The sequence below is a fragment of the Microtus pennsylvanicus genome, chromosome 6 (genome assembly GCF_037038515.1).
Source record: "Microtus pennsylvanicus isolate mMicPen1 chromosome 6, mMicPen1.hap1, whole genome shotgun sequence".
NCBI classification, from domain to species: Eukaryota; Metazoa; Chordata; class Mammalia; order Rodentia; family Cricetidae; genus Microtus; species Microtus pennsylvanicus.
The window spans coordinates 57,010,876-57,028,701 of record NC_134584.1 but is presented as its reverse complement, the minus strand read 5'-3'; the positions used below and the strand labels follow the sequence as shown (position 1 = coordinate 57,028,701).

Below are 17,826 nucleotides of genomic sequence, written 5' to 3'. Positions count from 1 at the left end.
GGGGAGTCAGGAGTAGAGCCATTTACAAGGTGGTTTCTTCTGGAGGGTGAAGAGAGGAGATAATTATACCGCTTAGCTGCCAAGGTTGCAGCTAGATTTAATCAGATAAGGGATATGAAAACCCTTTTGGAACTCATGGTTCTCAAGTTCATGGCTAGGAAAATAACGGGCCTCTGCTCTAGGCTTTGAAAGCACCACACCAGTGGAGTTTACACGCGTGCTCTGTGCGGGCTCCTCCCCCGCCCCCGTCGGGGAGGCAGAGGGCGTGGACACAGGCCCTCCCCAGCCCGCGGCCCGCCCCGGTGAATGAAATCTTGCCGGGCCCCGGGTCACTCAGTTCTCGATTCTGTCTGGGACAACAGCAGCTCGGGTTCGGCCGGCTGCGAAGGATGGGGGAGCCGAGGGGATGCACCGGGAGGCAGGCCCGAAGCCTCGGGCTGCAGCTGCAGCTGCTCCTGTCGCTGCTGCTCCTGCAGCCGTCGCCGGGCTGGGCCTCCGGGGCTGCCCGGCAGCCCCACGTGGTCTTCGTGCTGGCAGACGACCTGGGCTGGAACGACGTGGGCTTCCATGGCTCGGTCATCCGCACGCCGCACCTGGATGCGCTGGCGGCCGGCGGGGTGGTCCTGGACAACTACTACGTGCAGCCGCTGTGCACACCCTCGCGGAGCCAGCTGCTCACCGGGCGCTATCAGGTACGGAGTGGCCTCTCGCCCTGCGTGGCTCTGCGAGCCGGCGCGCTGGCACTAGGGGCTCAGTGGGACCGTGCTCGCTGCCCTTGGCTTCCCCAGGCCTTTGCGCATGCTCGGCTTCCTCTTGGTGGCTCCAGTGCTGAAGTGGCTTTCATTTTCTCAAGGTCTGAGGAGAGGAGGTTTCTGGGAACTCGAGGTGCTGTGCCTGTGAACCCCCAGAGTCAAGGGTAGATGGGGACCTAAGGAGGAAGGATGGAGAAAGTGAGAGAGGCCCACGGAGCTCCAGAGTGGAATTAGAGTGGGAAGGATCCTGATAACCGGTGTGCTCAGTGGTCAGGAGTGAGCTGTTGGGACAGAAGGATAGGAAACCATGGGAGTTTCAGAGATTAACTTGGAAACATTAAAAAGACTGGGATTTTTGACAAGGAGAGCGAAATCAGAGAAGCCTGCAGTGTGTGAGCCTGGAGGGCACTGTAAAAAGTCTTAACCTTTACACCCAGTTCCTTTGTGCCTTGGAGCTTGTTACAGGAGAGAAAAGGTGTACTGCAGGCACCTCTGTATCTGTCTTTCCCTTTAATAAGCACTTGCCCATAACTACCCATGTGCCAACAACCTGCAAACTCCAGCGCCTGCCCCCCAGGTCCTCTGCTGTACACAACGAACAACGGAAGTCACTTCCATGTCCTCCGCACCCCTAGAATGAACACGGGATGCTGATACTCCTTCCACATTGGAGAGTAAATCCAACCTGTATGATCGTCTTCACTGCCCTTTAGAAAAGTGCACGCACGGATTTCCCCACGGACTATGTGTATGTTAGATGATCAGGAACAGGAAGAACACTTTTGTGGTGTTTTATTGTCTTTAAGCTTAATTTTGAAAAACACCCCATGAGGTAGTTATCGTGAATCCCCTTCACAGGTGAGGAGATAGCTTGCCTACACGGATGTCAGCTGACGAGTCATACAGTCATACAGCTACTCAATTGTGGGCCTCAGTTTCCTGCATCCACCGGCCATCTCACACCTATGAAATTAGCCACCCCCCCCATTCTGACTGCAGTTGATAAGTTTATAAGATCCTGATGTGATTATGACCAAATTAAATATAATAATTTTTAGTGGCTACTATTGGATACTGATATTCAATCTCTGTCTCTATTCATCCATCCATCCATCCATCCATCCATCCATCTCTCTTATCTTTCTACACACACGCAATCACATAATCTTCTGGACTTTCTTCATGCAAAGATTTAGATAACATGGAGCCAGTGTGGATATTCAGAACAAGTCAATCACAGATGTCAGGTAACAGATATTCAAGGAAAAACGAGTTAGCAATAAGTGTAAGTATGATGTCATCTACTGTGTAATGGATTCTAAGCACACAGTTTATTCAACAAGCATTTTGAACTCACTGCCCTCCGCCATATGTGTTCCCAAAACCTTTCAGACCAACGCTAACCTCATGTTCTAAGACCAAGATAAAGATTTCAACAGAAGGCCGGAGAGAGAAGATAATGTTTCTCTAAGAGACTCAGGAACACCCCAGCCAAGAGTTTACTATAGAAGCTAAGCGTGGTCTGCTTCCCTACCAGCGGGAAGGTCATGCCAAGGAGTCTTCCTGACTGTGAAGTGTAATCAGTAGTCCCTGGGCCAATGCAAGTGTCTCCAACACACAGTAGGAGTCTCCCAGGAGTAAGGGAAGGTGGTTCTGTGTTTGCTCTGAAGAGAGAGAACTGAACTCACATTGCAAAGTAACAGAGGGGCTGTTGGTTTACACAGCGTCCTAACAGACCTGGACAGGAAAGCCAATGCTGCACCTCGATCCTCTTGTAGGACTTGATTACTTTCACCCCCTAATGTGCTATCCCACCAAGTCCTTGAGAACACTTGAGTACTGGGAGTACATCTGTGGTTAATAAGTGAAGGGATAGGAGAAGCCGTGTACTTCAGAACCACCAGAGGCATCTCAAGGGAGCTGACTCAAACATAGTTGGTGTTTTTTCCACCCATTATAGTCTGTCACAGGATCCACGAGTTCCTGTTAAAGATTACTTTGGCTTAGTGATATCCTTTTGCTGGAGTCTAAAAATGATTATTGCTTTCAAATTCTACACATTGGTACATTCTGGGTACCTTTCTCCTATCCTTCAAAGATAATTAAGACAATAATTTTTATATTTAAATAATTCAAAACTGATGACCCTTCCTTGTTTAGAATCATTGTCAAAACTATAAGAAATATTTTCTGCACCTTCCAAATATCCAGCTGTAGATTTTCTCACATAGCAACCTCATTATATTTCATGGAGTTATAGTGATACAGCAGTGGCGATAGTTCTGGAACATCCAGATACTTTTCTTCGTAATATCAGGATTATTCTCTGAAATTGACTTCTGGTTCCTCTGTCCCGATGTCATATTTATACTGAGGAGCATAGCTTTTACATTTTTAAAAGTCGTGCTGTATTAACGTCGCTGTTTTATCACAAGGATGTAAACTGAGACTGGAACAAGATAAGACATGTTGGTCTTGGGGATAACTCGGGTGCCAGAACCCTGGCAAGATGGCAGGCGGGGGCAGGCAGGGGCAGGCAGGGGGGCAGGAGGGGCAGGCGGGGGCAGGCAAGGGACAGACGGGGGCAGGCGGGGGCAGGTGGGCACCAGAAAGCTCTTGGGCCTGCTAGACTGGTCTCTATGGCAGAGTTTCAGAGCAATGAGAGAGCCTTCTCAAGACAGAAAAGTGGATCGTGCCTGAGGGCTGCTGCCTTAGATTGTCCTCTGGCTCCACGATGGGTGCTGTGTGTGTACACACCTGCAGCCACATTTACACACACACACACACACACGCACACGCACACACACACACAACCACTCATCCAGAAGAAATGCGCCCAAGGCCACAGGACTAAATGATGGAACTGCTCACGTACCAGGCCATGTGTTCAGAATCAGCACTTACAGCAACTGTGTTTCCTCCTCAGAAGTATTCAGCCTATTACCTCTAGTTGCTCCTTCATACTTAATATCCTTATTATTTTTTGAGCATTTAAGTCACTCCTAAACATCTCCATCTGAAAAATGAATCTAACATATTTTTACTTAAAGATTGCCTGTGTTAGCTATAAAATAGGAATGACTTATTTCTGAAAGAATTGTTCAGTACAATAAGATGAAAAGATTGTTAACTATTTCAAAATGAGGTACTTGAAAGAACTCTTCAAGAGTCCTGTCTGTTACCTCTGCACTTGTGGTAGTGGGTTCTGTCAGCTTGGCACGGTCTCTTGGGAAGAGAATCTCAGTGAGAGACTGCCTGTCTTAGGTTGGCATGTGGACAGATCTTGATTGTGTTCATTCATCTGCAGCCCACGGTGTTGGCAGCATGGCCTGAACTTGGGTCTTGGATGGGAATGGGGAAAGTGAGCAGAGTAGGCACAGGTGCGTTTCTTTCTGCTCTTGACTGTGGACGTGCTGGTTAGCTTCCGGTCCTGCCGTGACTTCCCTGTCATGAAACCTGCAATCTCAAAGTGAAACAACCCTTTCTCCTCTAAGTTACTTTTTTTTTTTTATCACAGCAATAGAATTGAAAATAGGATGTCACTCCTACTAATGTTGAGAGAGTTAATGTTTAGGGAACCCTTTAGATTTGAAAATCTAGACAAGCCTAGACTACCGAACTTTGCTCTCTTGAGCTGTGTGTGTGTGTGTGTGTGTGTGTGTGGTGTGTGTGTGTGTTTTACTTTTGAAAGTGATGAGTAAAAAGAATGGTCAGGAATGCTGAGAGGTAGGTTTCAGTCTTGGCTGTGTCAAATTATGACCTTGCTGAATCGGTTCCTTACAGATAGATACAGGACCTGGGCTAAAATCTGATGCTCTGCCTAGCCTTACATGTCTTTGACGCTGATGCTTTTCTGTTCCTAGGGAAAGGGCTATTATCATACTCACCAGCTTGTCTTTGGTAGGAACAGATGAGATGACCCTGCCTCACACTCCTTACACACTGCATGGGAGCAGATGACCCTGCCTCACACTCCTTACACACTGCACGGGAGGAGAGCACCCTGCCTCACACTCCTTACACACTGCACGGGAGGAGAGGACCCTGCCTCACACTCCTTACACACTGCACGGGAGGAGAGGACCCTGCCTCACACTCCTTACACACTGCACGGGAGGAGAGGACCCTGCCTCACACTCCTTACACACTGCACGGGAGGAGAGGACCCTGCCTCACACTCCTTACACACTGCACGGGAGGAGAGGACCCTGCCTCACACTCCTTACACACTGCACGGGAGGAGAGGACCCTGCCTCACACTCCTTACACACTGCACGGGAGGAGAGCACCCTGCCTCACACTCCTTACACACTGCACGGGAGGAGAGCACCCTGCCTCACACTCCTTACACACTGCACGGGAGGAGAGGACCCTGCCTCACACTCCTTACACACTGCACGGGAGGAGAGGACCCTGCCTCACACTCCTTACACACTGCACGGGAGGAGAGCACCCTGCCTCACACTCCTTACACACTGCACGGGAGGAGAGGACCCTGCCTCACACTCCTTACACACTGCACGGGAGGAGAGGACCCTGCCTCACACTCCTTACACACTGCACGGGAGGAGAGGACCCTGCCTCACACTCCTTACACACTGCACGGGAGGAGAGGACCCTGCCTCACACTCCTTACACACTGCACGGGAGGAGAGCACCCTGCCTAGCACGCTTTACACGCTGTATGGGACCCTGTTGCCTTGCGCTGCCTTACACACTGTATAGGTTGGTCGTTCAGCTTTTGAGAATTAAACAGAAATATGAATTCAAGTTTTTATATTAAGACATTTAATTATTACCAGTTGTTTCACAAGATCCTTTTAACCATCATGCTTTGGTGGAAAATGTATAGCATCTGAGAGAGGTGGGTGGGGTAGTGGGGAGACTGCACCGTGGATGAGGGAGGTAGTCGTGGTAGATAGAATTCAGTCTTCCTACAGCCAGGCTGGTGTTCTCCCCATGACCTTTGTCCATTATCTTTAAAATCTGCCTATACATTTTATTTTTAAGTAGAAAACATGTATGGTGTAAAAACCCAAATTTTGGGGGAGGGAGGATTTATTTTCTTCAGTGGTGTAGTCCCTGTAAGTAGCCCCCGTTCCTGTGGAATCTTCCCGTCCCACCCTCAGGAAACAAACTCTCATTCAACTCAAAGGGTCACAGCGAAAGAGGAGTCATGAGTGCAGGAGGGGAACTTGCTGAGAAGGGCTTGGCTTTCATGGAGAGCGCAGGGTGGGGAATGAATCTGCTATGTAAATATGTGAACCTGTCAAATAAAAAATTAAAACCCTCAAAGCTCACAAAAGGGGCTTACGTTGAAAGTTTTCCATACCCCAGCCTCTCCCTTAGGCGTTCACTCCCATTCATAGAGAAGCACACAGAGAAGTGACGAGCTGTGACCGACAAGATCCTTCCAGAAGTGCCTCATGACTGTGCACGCAAGCGCACATGTAGATGTTGTAATGTTCTCGTCACACCTCTGTACCCATGTTTAATTTTACTGAACATTTGACATCATTCATGTTGTTAAATAAACAGCATCCTCGTGCATGTCTGCACACTGATTTGTTACATGAACAGAGCATTTTAACCAGTCACATAATAATGAATATAAAAGTAATTTCAACCTTTTGCCTTATCAAAGAAGGTGAAATCGATATCTTGTACACATGTCCTTTTGCTCATTTGAAACACATTTGTAGAACAGTTTCTTTTTTAAAAAAATATTTCTTTATTTTTATTATGTATACAATATTCTGTCTGTGTATGCCTGCAGGCCAGAAGAGGGCACCAGGCCTCATTACAGAGGGTTGTGAGCCACCATGTGGTTGCTGGGAATTGAACTCAGGACCTTTGGAAGAGCAGGCAATTCTCTTAACCACTGAGCCATCTCTCCAGCCCCCGAACACTTTCTTAAAAACAAAATTTCTGGGTTTAATGTAACGTTCGTTTGTCATTTTGTACTGTAAATTTGAACTTTTAGAAAAATCTTGTTTTTGTTTTTAATTATGTGCATCTGCTTATGTGCGTCTGCACATGAGTGCAGTGCCTGTGGATGTCAGAAGTAACTGGAACTGGAGTTGCAGATGGTTGTGAGCTGCCATGTGGATGTTGAAAACAAAACCCAGGTTCTCTGTAAGAGCAATCAGTGCTCTTAAGCACTGCGGCCTCTCCTCAGCCTCTCTTGCCCTTGCCTAATTTTAATGGGATTGTGTGTATTTTTAATGTTGGCTCTTGGTCTTTATGTTTTGAGTAGTAAACTTTAATCAGACAATTATTTGTTACTTTCTTGACAGTGTCCTTTGATATACAACAAGTTTTCAATTTTGATGTAATATAATTAATTTGTTTGATAGCTTATGCTTTTGGTATTACATATTAAAATCATTGCCTAATATATTGCATGTATTGGTCTCTCTATTTTCTTCCAGGAGTTGTATGACTTTTACCCTTACATTGAGCTCTGCATTTATTCTGAGCTAATTTGTGCACGCCACTAAGGTGTGGAGATGTGTGCTTAGCTGAAAAGGCTGCTCATTCCTCCTTTGTCTTCTCTCCGCAGTCAGTGTCAGCCCACTGACCACAGTGGTTTTTCCATCAGTCTGTGTGTTTCTCATGACTCTAAATGACACTGTAGCTTTATACTAGGTTCCAGAATATGGAAGTGTGGATTCTGTCCGCCTTCCTTTCCCTGCAAGAGTGTTTTAATGATTGTGAGCTCCCTTGATTTTTATGTGGACTTTAGGATCAACTTATCTACTTCTGGAGTGGGGAATGAGACACAGAATTTTGACCGGGATGTCACTGGTCTGCAGAACCACTTAAAAGTATTGCAGCCTTGACAACAGTCCTGGAATTGAGCCATCTCTCCAGTATTTCAAGTATTCTTTAATGCTTTTCGGCAGTAGTTAGTAGTTTTCAGAATACAGATTTTGTAACTTGTTGGTAAAAGTTATTTCTAAATATTTCGTATTTGGTACCATTGTGATTGGAATTGCTTTCTTAATTTCATTTTCAGATGCTTAGTGCTCTTATATAGAAATGCAACTAATGTGTATACATTGGCCACCCTTGTGAGATGTACTAGGGTTTGTACACGTGTGTTTGCATATGCGTGTTCCTGGGTGTGTGTATATATATGTATGTATGTGTGTGAGAAATCTCAAGGTTTCCTGAATTAGCACTTTTCTTGCTTTATTTCAAACCTGAGTGTCTTTCATCATATTTCCTTGCCTGGTTGCTCAGGCTAGAACCTTTGCTGTGTGTTGAATAGATGCGTATCTTGTTCAGGCTTGCAGTCCATCACCATGAAATGCGATGTTTATTCGTTCCTTTGTTGAGCAGGTGTTTGTGGATCAGCTTGCTGTGCCAGGCACTGTGCTGTCCTGCAGGATCTTCCGGTGTTTGCAGTGTTTGAGGTGAAGGGAGGAGGGATGGGGAGGGGTGAACAAAGTGGGTATGAACGAGGAAGTGAGGAAGGTGACTCTAAAGGGCGTGGCCATAAGAGTTGAGAATAAAGTAGGTAGAGTGATAGGGACCCTGAGAATGTCCCCAAGGAGGCAAGGTTGGCGGAGGCCCAAATGTCACAGTCAGCGGGGTCAAGATCCTGCAAAGGATTTAACAAGCTATGGGAGAAAGAAGAGAAGCAAGCACTGAGACTGGATCCAGCTTGTCCTAAGACTGGAGAAGGTCATGGTGGTGGACGCTGAGGGAATGAAGGGCCAAAGGGATGCTGGGAGCTCAGAGGAAGGCAAGGTCTCTCTGGACCTAATGCTTCCTGTTCAGGATAAAAATGTTAAGTCTTCAACTCTGGTTGTTGCTATTTCCATAGTAAAATTATACTTGATATTATTATACCCTAAAGATTGTGTCCACTGGAACTCATAGAGATCCACCTGCCTCTGTCTCCGAGTGCTGAGATTAAAGGCTGTACTGCCCATGTCCAGATAAGCATTCTTATTTTTAAAATTGCATGTAGGAAATGCATCCAGAAGTTTCTAATGCAAAGTTGTGTTTTCCTGTTTCCCACACTTCCACTTGGCAGCCCCTCTTTACTAGTTTCTTAATGGTTTCTGTAGGGGAAAGAATTTTATATTCATTTGTCCTTTATTCAAACTGCTCATCTTTCCTAATAGCATTTCTGTACTGTTTTCAGTTCAGACAGAGAGCTTAAAAATACTGAATTCTCAAATTCAAGTTAACTCGATTCACTATACAATATTCATTTTATGTCTGCATTCCCAGTGAAATTTTTTTAAATTTTGATTTAAATTTTATTTTTTACATGTATAGGAGTTTTGCCTGCATGTATGTGGTATGCTGTGTCTATGCCTGGTGCCCATGGAGGCCAGAAAAGGGCATCAGATTCCTTGCAACTGTAGTTAATGTATAATTGTTAGCTGCCATGTGGGAATCGAACCTGGGTTCTTTGGATGAGCAACCAGGGCTTTTAACCCCTGAGCCATCTCTCCATGCTCCAATAAAAATTGTCTACTTTTAAAAAATATTTATTTTATGTGCATGAGTATTTTGCCTGGGGGTAGGCACGTGTACCACATGTATCTGATACTGTGGTACCCTCAGAGCTCAGAAGAGGGCATCAGATCCCCTGGAACTGGAGTTACAGATAATTGTGAGCCACCATGTGGGTCCTGGGAATTGAGCCCAGGTCCTCTGCAAGAGCTTTGAGTGCTCTTAACTGCTGAGCCACCGTTCAGCCCTTTCTTTAGTCCCATGTGTTAGTAGTTCAAGGCCTGCTCCTCCTATTAGGCTGACTTTGATTCTCTCTGTTGTGAGAAGCACTCACATTGATCGGATAAGCAGATGTGTGTGCTGTGCACCGACACAAGAAGGAGCTCCATCATAGTTCAAGGCCTAGTACTGCGCTGGGTGGAGCCATGTGCCTGTAATCACAGCCTTGGAAGGCTGAGGCAGAAGGACTAGGAATTTGAGGCTAGACTCAAGTGCATAGGGCCAGCCTGGGCTACAAAGCAAGACTTGTCTCAAACAAACAAGGACTTGAAATGTAGCTCTGTGGTAATAAATGCCTGCTTGTTTTTAACGAGGCTGTTGAGAAGGCCAGGCGAGCTGGTGCACGCCTTTAATCCCAGCACTTGGGAAGATCTCTCTGAGTTGGAGGTCAGGCTGGTTTACCCTAGGCCTACATAATGAGCCCCCCTCCCATCTGTTTCTGTCTGTCTGTCTGTCTGTCTGTCAGTCTGTCTCTCTCTCTCTCTTACACACACACACATGAAGGAAGGAAGGAAGGAAGGAAGGAAGGAAGGAAGGAAGGAAGGAAGGAAGGAAGGAAGGAAGGGAGGAAGGAAGCAAAGATTGAAGGGCAACAAAAATGGCAGGTCTCAGGGAAAACACTAAGTAACTCTTTTTAGTCCTCAGCTTGTTCTTCCCCTGGGGACCGAGGAGGTCACTCCACGCCAGAATTCTATAAGCCTCGGCAGAGAAGACAGACAATGAAAGATGACACGGCTTCTTTCCTAGGGGACCTGAGCCACATTTTTCTTAATCATCCTGATAAATAGACAAGCCACTCTCAGGGCTTTTTACTCACCCCCGAAGTGGAACCTTGGACAGGAAATACAGGGAAGAGGCCGTGCAGGCACAGGGCAGGTGATTCCTGACTTTTGCTTCAAGTTTGTCTCACGACTGGCAGGAGACAGTTGTAGAGGAAGAGGGCCTGGTGGCATGAAGGTCCAGCTAAACATGGCCTTACTAGCTGCTGTTCCTGCTTGTCCTCAGTGTCTGGCCTGGTCCCCACCAGCCTTGATGGCTTCCTGTCATTGAATTGGATTAAACAGATAACGGAGGAGCTGGGAGAATTGGGGCGAGGACTTGTGATTCTAGTCAGAAGAGCTGTAGCATCGTCCGGCCAAAGGCAGAGACGAGAGCAGCATGCAGCCAGCAGGCCATCGTGTTGCCGGTGGTAGTTTTCATGACTGTGTTCATTTAAGGGGGAAACAAAGGATGCATCGGCTTTATATGAGCTAGCAAGAGGACCAGCAGTCAGGCATGGGTCTCCAGTACAAGGAACCCAGGGGCGACTTGCTCTGATGGAGATGTTTAACTTACCTCCCAAGATACTGGAAATAAGAAAGTAAGTTCGGAGTTGCATGGAATGTGATCAGTTGACTTGTGGCATTTTTGGAGCTGATTGATGCGGTTGGTTATCACTTTGAGGACAATGAAATGGCTTAGCAGGTAAGGGCACTTGCTTGTCACCAAGCCTGCTGACCTGAGCTCAATCTTTGGAATCCATGTGGTGGGGAGGAGAGCACCACCTCTGCAAACTCTTTTCTGATCTCCACATGTGTGAGATGGTGTGTACATGTCTGCACACAAGCACACACATACATACACACGCACACACATACATACACACACATACACAAGCACACACATACACATACACACACATACACAAGCACACACATACATACACACACATACACAAGCACACACATACACATACACACACATACACAAGCACACACATACATACACACACATGCACATAACCCCCCCACATAATAAATGCAATAATTTCTAATTGACAAGGAAATCTGTGCATACTCTGTTGCTCTCAGATCATTATCATTATTGATTTTGCTTCCTAATCATATCTCTTTACTAAAAAATCCTTTTCTCAGAGTTCCTTATATTTTCTTCCTTAATAAGCTTCTGTTAGATTCATAATTTAAACAGACCAAGTCACGGAAACCATTTCTGCCTTGTTTGTTCTTTTCACAAACAACATCGCTTTGTGGGTTTAATCAGAGCCTTGTGCTCTTTACTGATCAGCACAGAATAAATAGGCCCTTAAAACTGTCAGTGGTGCGGGCCAGTTCTAAAACCTGAGCGCTGAGGGGCCAGGCCAGCTGGCCATGCCAGGCTCCTGAGGCATAATGTGTGTTCTGTAGCTCTTGGCTTCAGCGCCCTGGGCAGCTGACTATCAGAAGGGCTGCAAGGGGGAAGGAGCAGATTCTCCACTCTCCAATTGTCCTGTGGCCATCTCCAGGCGTAAACTGTGGGGTGGTTCAAGTGTTTTCTGACCGTGATCAAAACCTGCAGAAACTGGCAAGACCACAGGCTGAGGGTTCTGAAGCCTGGCCGGCCACTGCCTTGTCATGTGGCTGTGATCTGTGGAAACCTCCTTTCAGGCTCCGTGGTGTGTAAGGCAGAGGCCAGGCCTGCTCACTTTCCTGAATTCTCAAGTGCTGTAGAGGTGGCATTTCACAAACACTCGGGTGCATGGAAGGATAGACAGATGGACGCTTCCCTTCTGTTCCACCGGGTGTTATCCCTCCACTGTTCAGGGTGGGAGACAAATGGCATTCACTGCCAAGTGTGCTACAGGGGTTTACTGGGCCCCTGGTACAGTTTCTTATGGGGTGGCTGAAGCATCCTGAGCTCTGAGATACTGTCTTAGAAGGGGTTCTCTTGCTGGGAAGAAGCACCATGACGAAAAGCAAGTTGGGGAGGAAAGGGCTTATTTGACTTTCGCTTCCATATCATATTCCATCATCTATGGAAGTCAGGGCAGGAACTCAATCAGGGCAGGAACCTGGAGGCAGGAGCTGATGCAGAGGCCATGGAGAGGTGTTCCTTACTGGCTTGATCTTCATGGCTTGTTCAGTCTGCTTTCTTATAGAACCCAGGACCACCAGCATAGGGATAGCATCACCACAATGGACTGGGCCCTCCCCACAGCAATCCCTAGTTAAGGAAGTGTCTTACAGGCTTGTCCACAGTCTGATATTATGGCGGTGTTTACTCAGTTGAGGTTCCCTCCTCTCAGATGACGTTAGCTTATGTCAACTTGACACAGCACAGACACACATTTAATCAGTAGACTGCATGGGCCTCAGAAAGAGGACTGGACAAAGTTCTGACCTAAGAGCCATGATCCTCTTCCCCACAGCAGAAGGTGGTTTTGTTTGGTTTTGTTTTTCTCTTTTAAACTAAGCATGCATCTCCTAGATCTCAGCAAAATGACTAAAGGTTTCTTGTCAATTATTTCGTGGGAAGCAAGTCCCTCCCTGGGTTTGCAGACTTTGCATCAGTGGAGCAGATCCTCGATGGTCAAGCGCAATCTTTGGAAGGGGCGTTTTTGCAGGAGGATTTATTTTCATGAAGAAGAGACCGCCACACAAGGCAGACGGATGGTAGCTCCCATGGGCTTTCATAGGTTACAGCTATGCCTTTTTCTCTTCACACCTTTTTCTGGATGTTGAAGATGAGGTTTGGATTGGAGTCGTAGAATTTCTTGTTTAGATAGCTGCCCTTCTTTCTCTGGTTGGCATTTGTACCCCATGACAGCCTGCCCCAGGCATTGTGGGGTCACTCCAGAGTTCTGCGCTGGAGGGCCGTGAGCTTGGCTCTTGCCTGTTTACTGCGTCTCCGCACATTATAGCTTCCTGACTTCAAATAGTGCTTGAACAGACCGCAACCACGTTTCTGGCTGTCATCCAGAGTTTGACTTCTGCTTCCCAGTAATGCCATGAAAATGCCCTGTCAAATAAATCCTCAGGAACTAAAAAGAACAAATTCCCCGTTCTGTGTGATCGGAGAGAATGGAGACGGGTTTCAGCTGACCGCCTGGCTTGGTGCCCATGGCACAGGAAAACCAAGTTGCCAAGCATCTCTTGGCAGCGTTTTCTAGTGCTCAGAGATCATTCTCTGTGCGCGATAGATGAGCTTCCCATGTGAGATTTGCACATTTATATCCACCGATGCTTTTGGGTTCCATAAATACTACTTTTACATCCTGCTGGGTGATATATTAGAATATGTTATGAAGTGTTTGGGCCTTGGCTCGAGTTTCTGTATAGTAAGCTTGTAGTGCTAACAGTGGAAAGAAATTTTTGTGTGTATGGACACGCTTGTACGCATGTGCATATGTGCTTGTGTGTCCGCGCACATGTATGTGCATATGCGATTGCAGAGTGATGAGGACCTTTCCCTAGAAATTATAAAACCCTTGGCATTCAGGGACGAATGAGGAAAGAGATGGCATATCCAAATGAGAGCCCCTTAGGGAGGGTTTCTCTGCAAAGTGAGGTTTTAGAAGATGTGGGAGTGGACAGAAAGTGTCGGGAGAGACCCCAGTGGGGAGGGAAGGAAGGGCTGATGTGACCTGGAAGGGGAGGCATATGGGGAAGTTGCCTTCAAAGTGACCTTCAGTGCAGAGGTGCGGTGGCCAGGCACCTGACCCAAGGCTGCCCACTCTCTCCTGCCCCCTTCTCTTGGATTAGTGATTCCCCACTGACTGACCTCGATCAGAAGCCAGATTTGGAAGGGCAACAAGTCCTTTGTTTTGGCTTCAGTTTGGAGACTGAACACGACCTGGTTGGAAGGCACCTGAAAGGCCTCTGAACATTCTCGTTGTCTGTGTCCAGTTATTGCTGACAGAGGCCTAAGAATCCACAGAAAAATGTACTTTCATTTTTAAAATAAAAATATTTATTGACATATGATTAACATGCAATAAGCTGTACATACTCTAAACATACAACTTGATATATATATCCACCTGTGAAACCATGATAGTGAGTTTATCATACTTTAAGATTTAAGATAGTCCATGTGTCTCTCAAATGAAATTATGGAAAGATAACATGGACTCAAGCCATAATAGCCACAATTTCAAAAGTGTTGGCTCTGACAAAATACACAAAAAATACAATCCAAAGTTCATGAGGAGTGTGAGGATATAGCTCAGTGGCAGAGCATTTGCCCAGCAGGCAAGGAATTGTGGTTCCTCCTCAGCCTGCAAACTAATGGTTTCCACACAAAATAGCAAAAATGATAGACTTGGTGGAACAGCCCTGTAACCCCAGTTATTCAGGAGGCTGAGGCAAGAAGGTCACACACTCGAGGCCAGCCTGGGATTCGGAGTGAGTTAAACCCTATCTTAAAACATTAAAAGAGGGCCAAGCTCAGTGGAAGAGCATGCACAAGGCTCCGTGTTCAATCCCAGCTTCGCACATTCTCTCAGAACTCGGGAGAAAACTCTTTCATCTAAGTCATAGTGAAAATGAAACTTTAAGTTTGAATATTTTTTTGTCTAAATTTTGCATTTGTTTATTGATGAAAATAAGTTTGAACATTTTTTTGTCTGAATTTTGCATTTGTTTATTGCCAAATACTTAAAAACAAAACCTTGAAAACAAATGGCTTTAACAGCTAAGACTGTTTGCTGCTCTTTCAGAGAAGCTGAGTTCAGATCCCAGCACCCAGAGCTGGCTGCTCCCTGCTGCCTGTAGCTCCAGCTCCAGGGACTGCAACACTGTCTTCTGGCCTCTGTAATCACTGCACTCATGTTCCCAGGCACCTCCCTCCGCATGTAGATATAATTTAAAAATAGTGAAAATAACACTGATCCAAATGTAAGTCTATGGATCTATGTGGTCTGAGTAGTTAGCAATTGAAGGCTTGAGAAAGTCAGTGCTGACTGTGTATTTATTTAGTTCCAGTGGGAGCAAAACTGCGCGTGTGAAGTTCCAGTGTGCACTGTATATGATAGTCACCTGCAAAACACAATCCAGGAAATCAGCTCAAGAGTAGCCGAAAGAGTCCCGTAAAGCCTTGGTCCTCAAGGAAGCAGAGCGTAGGGAGGTGTGATGGTTAAACTTAGTGGCCAGCTTGATAACACTGGTGAAGAGGGAATCCCTATTGACTAATTGCATCCATTGGCTTGACCTGGGGCATGTCTCTGAGGCTATTTTCTTGGTTGCTACTTGATGCCGCATGGGCCATCTTACCGTGGGCAGTGTCATCGTTAGGCAGGTGGGCCCCTCCTCTCTAAGAAAGGCAGCTGAGGACGCCTGAGAAACAGCCCGTCAGTAGTGTTCCTCTGTGGTCTCCTGCCTCCAAGTTCTCAGCATCACTCTGTGACGGGCTGCGGTCAATCTGTGAGCAAAATAAACGCTTTTCTCGTGCTGGGTGGGCTGGTCAGCGTTTTAGCTCACCAGCAGAGAAACATACTAGGACAGGAGGGTGTTGTTGATAACTGCTCAGACCTGTTACCATCACCATTGCTGGATATTTAATATGCACTTGGCATTATGTATCCCTTCATTAATCTTGCCCAAACCACAGGAAATAGATACTGTTGTGCTCCCTCCTTTGCAGATGACGATAACCTTACAAATGTGGACACTGAAGGAAGTCACAGAAGCCACTATCTTACTGTCTGAAGGTCACAAAGTTTGTAAATGATAGGGCCATGATGGAGTTGCGTTCCTGCTCTATCCTATTCTGCATTATATTATGTAGCATGTCGATCACCCGCAAACACATTTAAGGAATTATTAGCAGCAAGTTGCTTGATACCCACCTTTAGTGGACCAGGGTGCTGAAGTCCTCCCTGGGTGGTGAGCTGACACCCATAGACTTCACTCTCCTCAGAGTCCTGTGTATCTAAGGCATTGGTTCTCACCCTGTGGGTCGAGACCCCTCTGGGGTTGCCTTTCAGATATTCTGCACACTAGATACTTACATTATAATTCATAAAAGTAGCAAAATTATTGTTATGAGGTAACAATGAAGATAATTTTCTGGTTGGGGGTCACCACAGCATGGGGAACTGTGTTAAAAGGTTGCAGCATTGGGAAGGTTGAGAACCACTGCTTTGAGGAAACACAGGATCTAGTGCTAGGGAAGGCCAGGGCCGGCGGAGGAGTACTTCATCCATCCTCAGGTATGGTAGCATCTAACAGCACAGGACTCGGCCCAGGTCCCTAGGCTCCTGTTCGTTGGCTTTCAAATGCCACGGGCAAGTCCAGAGTGCTCTCACAATCCAGGACAGGGATGGTGTTAGTTCTCTTCGTGCGCAGCTGACTTCTCACGCATATCTTCAGAGATTCAGAGACGTGTTCTTTGGCCACCTATCCCATGTCACCTGTCACCGTCTCTTATGTTTCTTCAGAACAGTGGTCTTTATCATACAGTAGAGTCCAGCGTCAAACTTTTTGGTCTTAGGATATCTGCTCTTGCTTAAAAAAATTATTGAGGACCAAAAGAGTAAATGCACAAATTACACCATTTGCAATTTACTCTAACAGAAATGAAAATGCATTTATTCAGTGAAAATGGCAATAATGGACCCATTATATGTTACCAAAAACAAAGAATGAGAAAAAGAGCATGCTTTCTACCACAGCCATGAAGCTTAGCATTGTTTGATTTTTTTTTAAATTGCCTCTGTTCATAAAAGATAGCTAGGTTGTCGAACAGTTTCTGCCATCTGATCTATATGACCTAAATATGTTATTTAGGTAAAAGTTGATGAAGAAAGTCTGACCTCATAAAGGCTTGTAGTTCCCCTTCTTTTGGAAAAGGGAGTTTCATTTATAGACAGCATCCAGTTTATCATGGTTCAGCTCAATACTTTTCACCTTTATAACAGTTCAGAAGCCAAGTCCACATAGTCAGTACTGTTCACTTCTGGTATGGCATTCATTAAATTCCAAGAACCATCCAGCACGCTGCTGTTAAGCAGGCTTTGTGCTGAGGATATGTAAGGTGGGCTAGTCTAGGTTGCAATATCCTCCAGGTTAGCTTTATTAAATGCATTTTGCAATTTATGATCATTTCAATTTGTGAAGGATTTATTAGGATTGTATTCCCATTAAAATCCAAGGAACTTCTGAAATTATGGAAATTACATTTTTACTGTTCTAAAACTAAACAAGTCTTTGTCTTTTAATACAGTATGCTCTGTGGTCCCTGTGCCCTGGGATTTCTTTTGTAAGCCATTCCAAAGCGGCAGTCAGTGGGATGCTTTCTTGAAAAGATCAGTGTCTTTCCAGATTATGGTTTATGTAAAGTCTAATAAGAATCATGAACCATTAGTTTCATCGTACCATTAAATAAGTCTTTAAAAAAAATCATCAAGTCCTCGAAGAATCAAAATCCTTCTAATCAGATTTTAACTTCTCACCTGCAGTTTGATTCGAATCCTTTTTCTTGAGAGACTAAATTACTGGTTCCTGACATACTGCCTTGATCAATGTTTGTTGAAAACATTGGTTTGTTATAATGCTTTTCATTCATACAT

At 45.7% G+C, this 17,826-nt stretch overlaps 1 protein-coding gene across 1 annotated transcript in view; it reads left to right on the top strand.

Moving 5' to 3' along the window:
• Positions 1 to 266: 266 nt before the first annotated feature.
• Positions 267 to 17,826, top strand: part of Arsb (arylsulfatase B) — a 166,658-nt gene continuing 149,098 nt past the window's right edge. Inside the window, exon 1 of the mRNA XM_075976301.1 lies at positions 267 to 692. Within this exon, the coding sequence (XP_075832416.1) occupies positions 390 to 692 (303 nt within the window). The 5' untranslated portion in view covers positions 267 to 389. The remainder of the gene's footprint in view (positions 693 to 17,826) is intronic.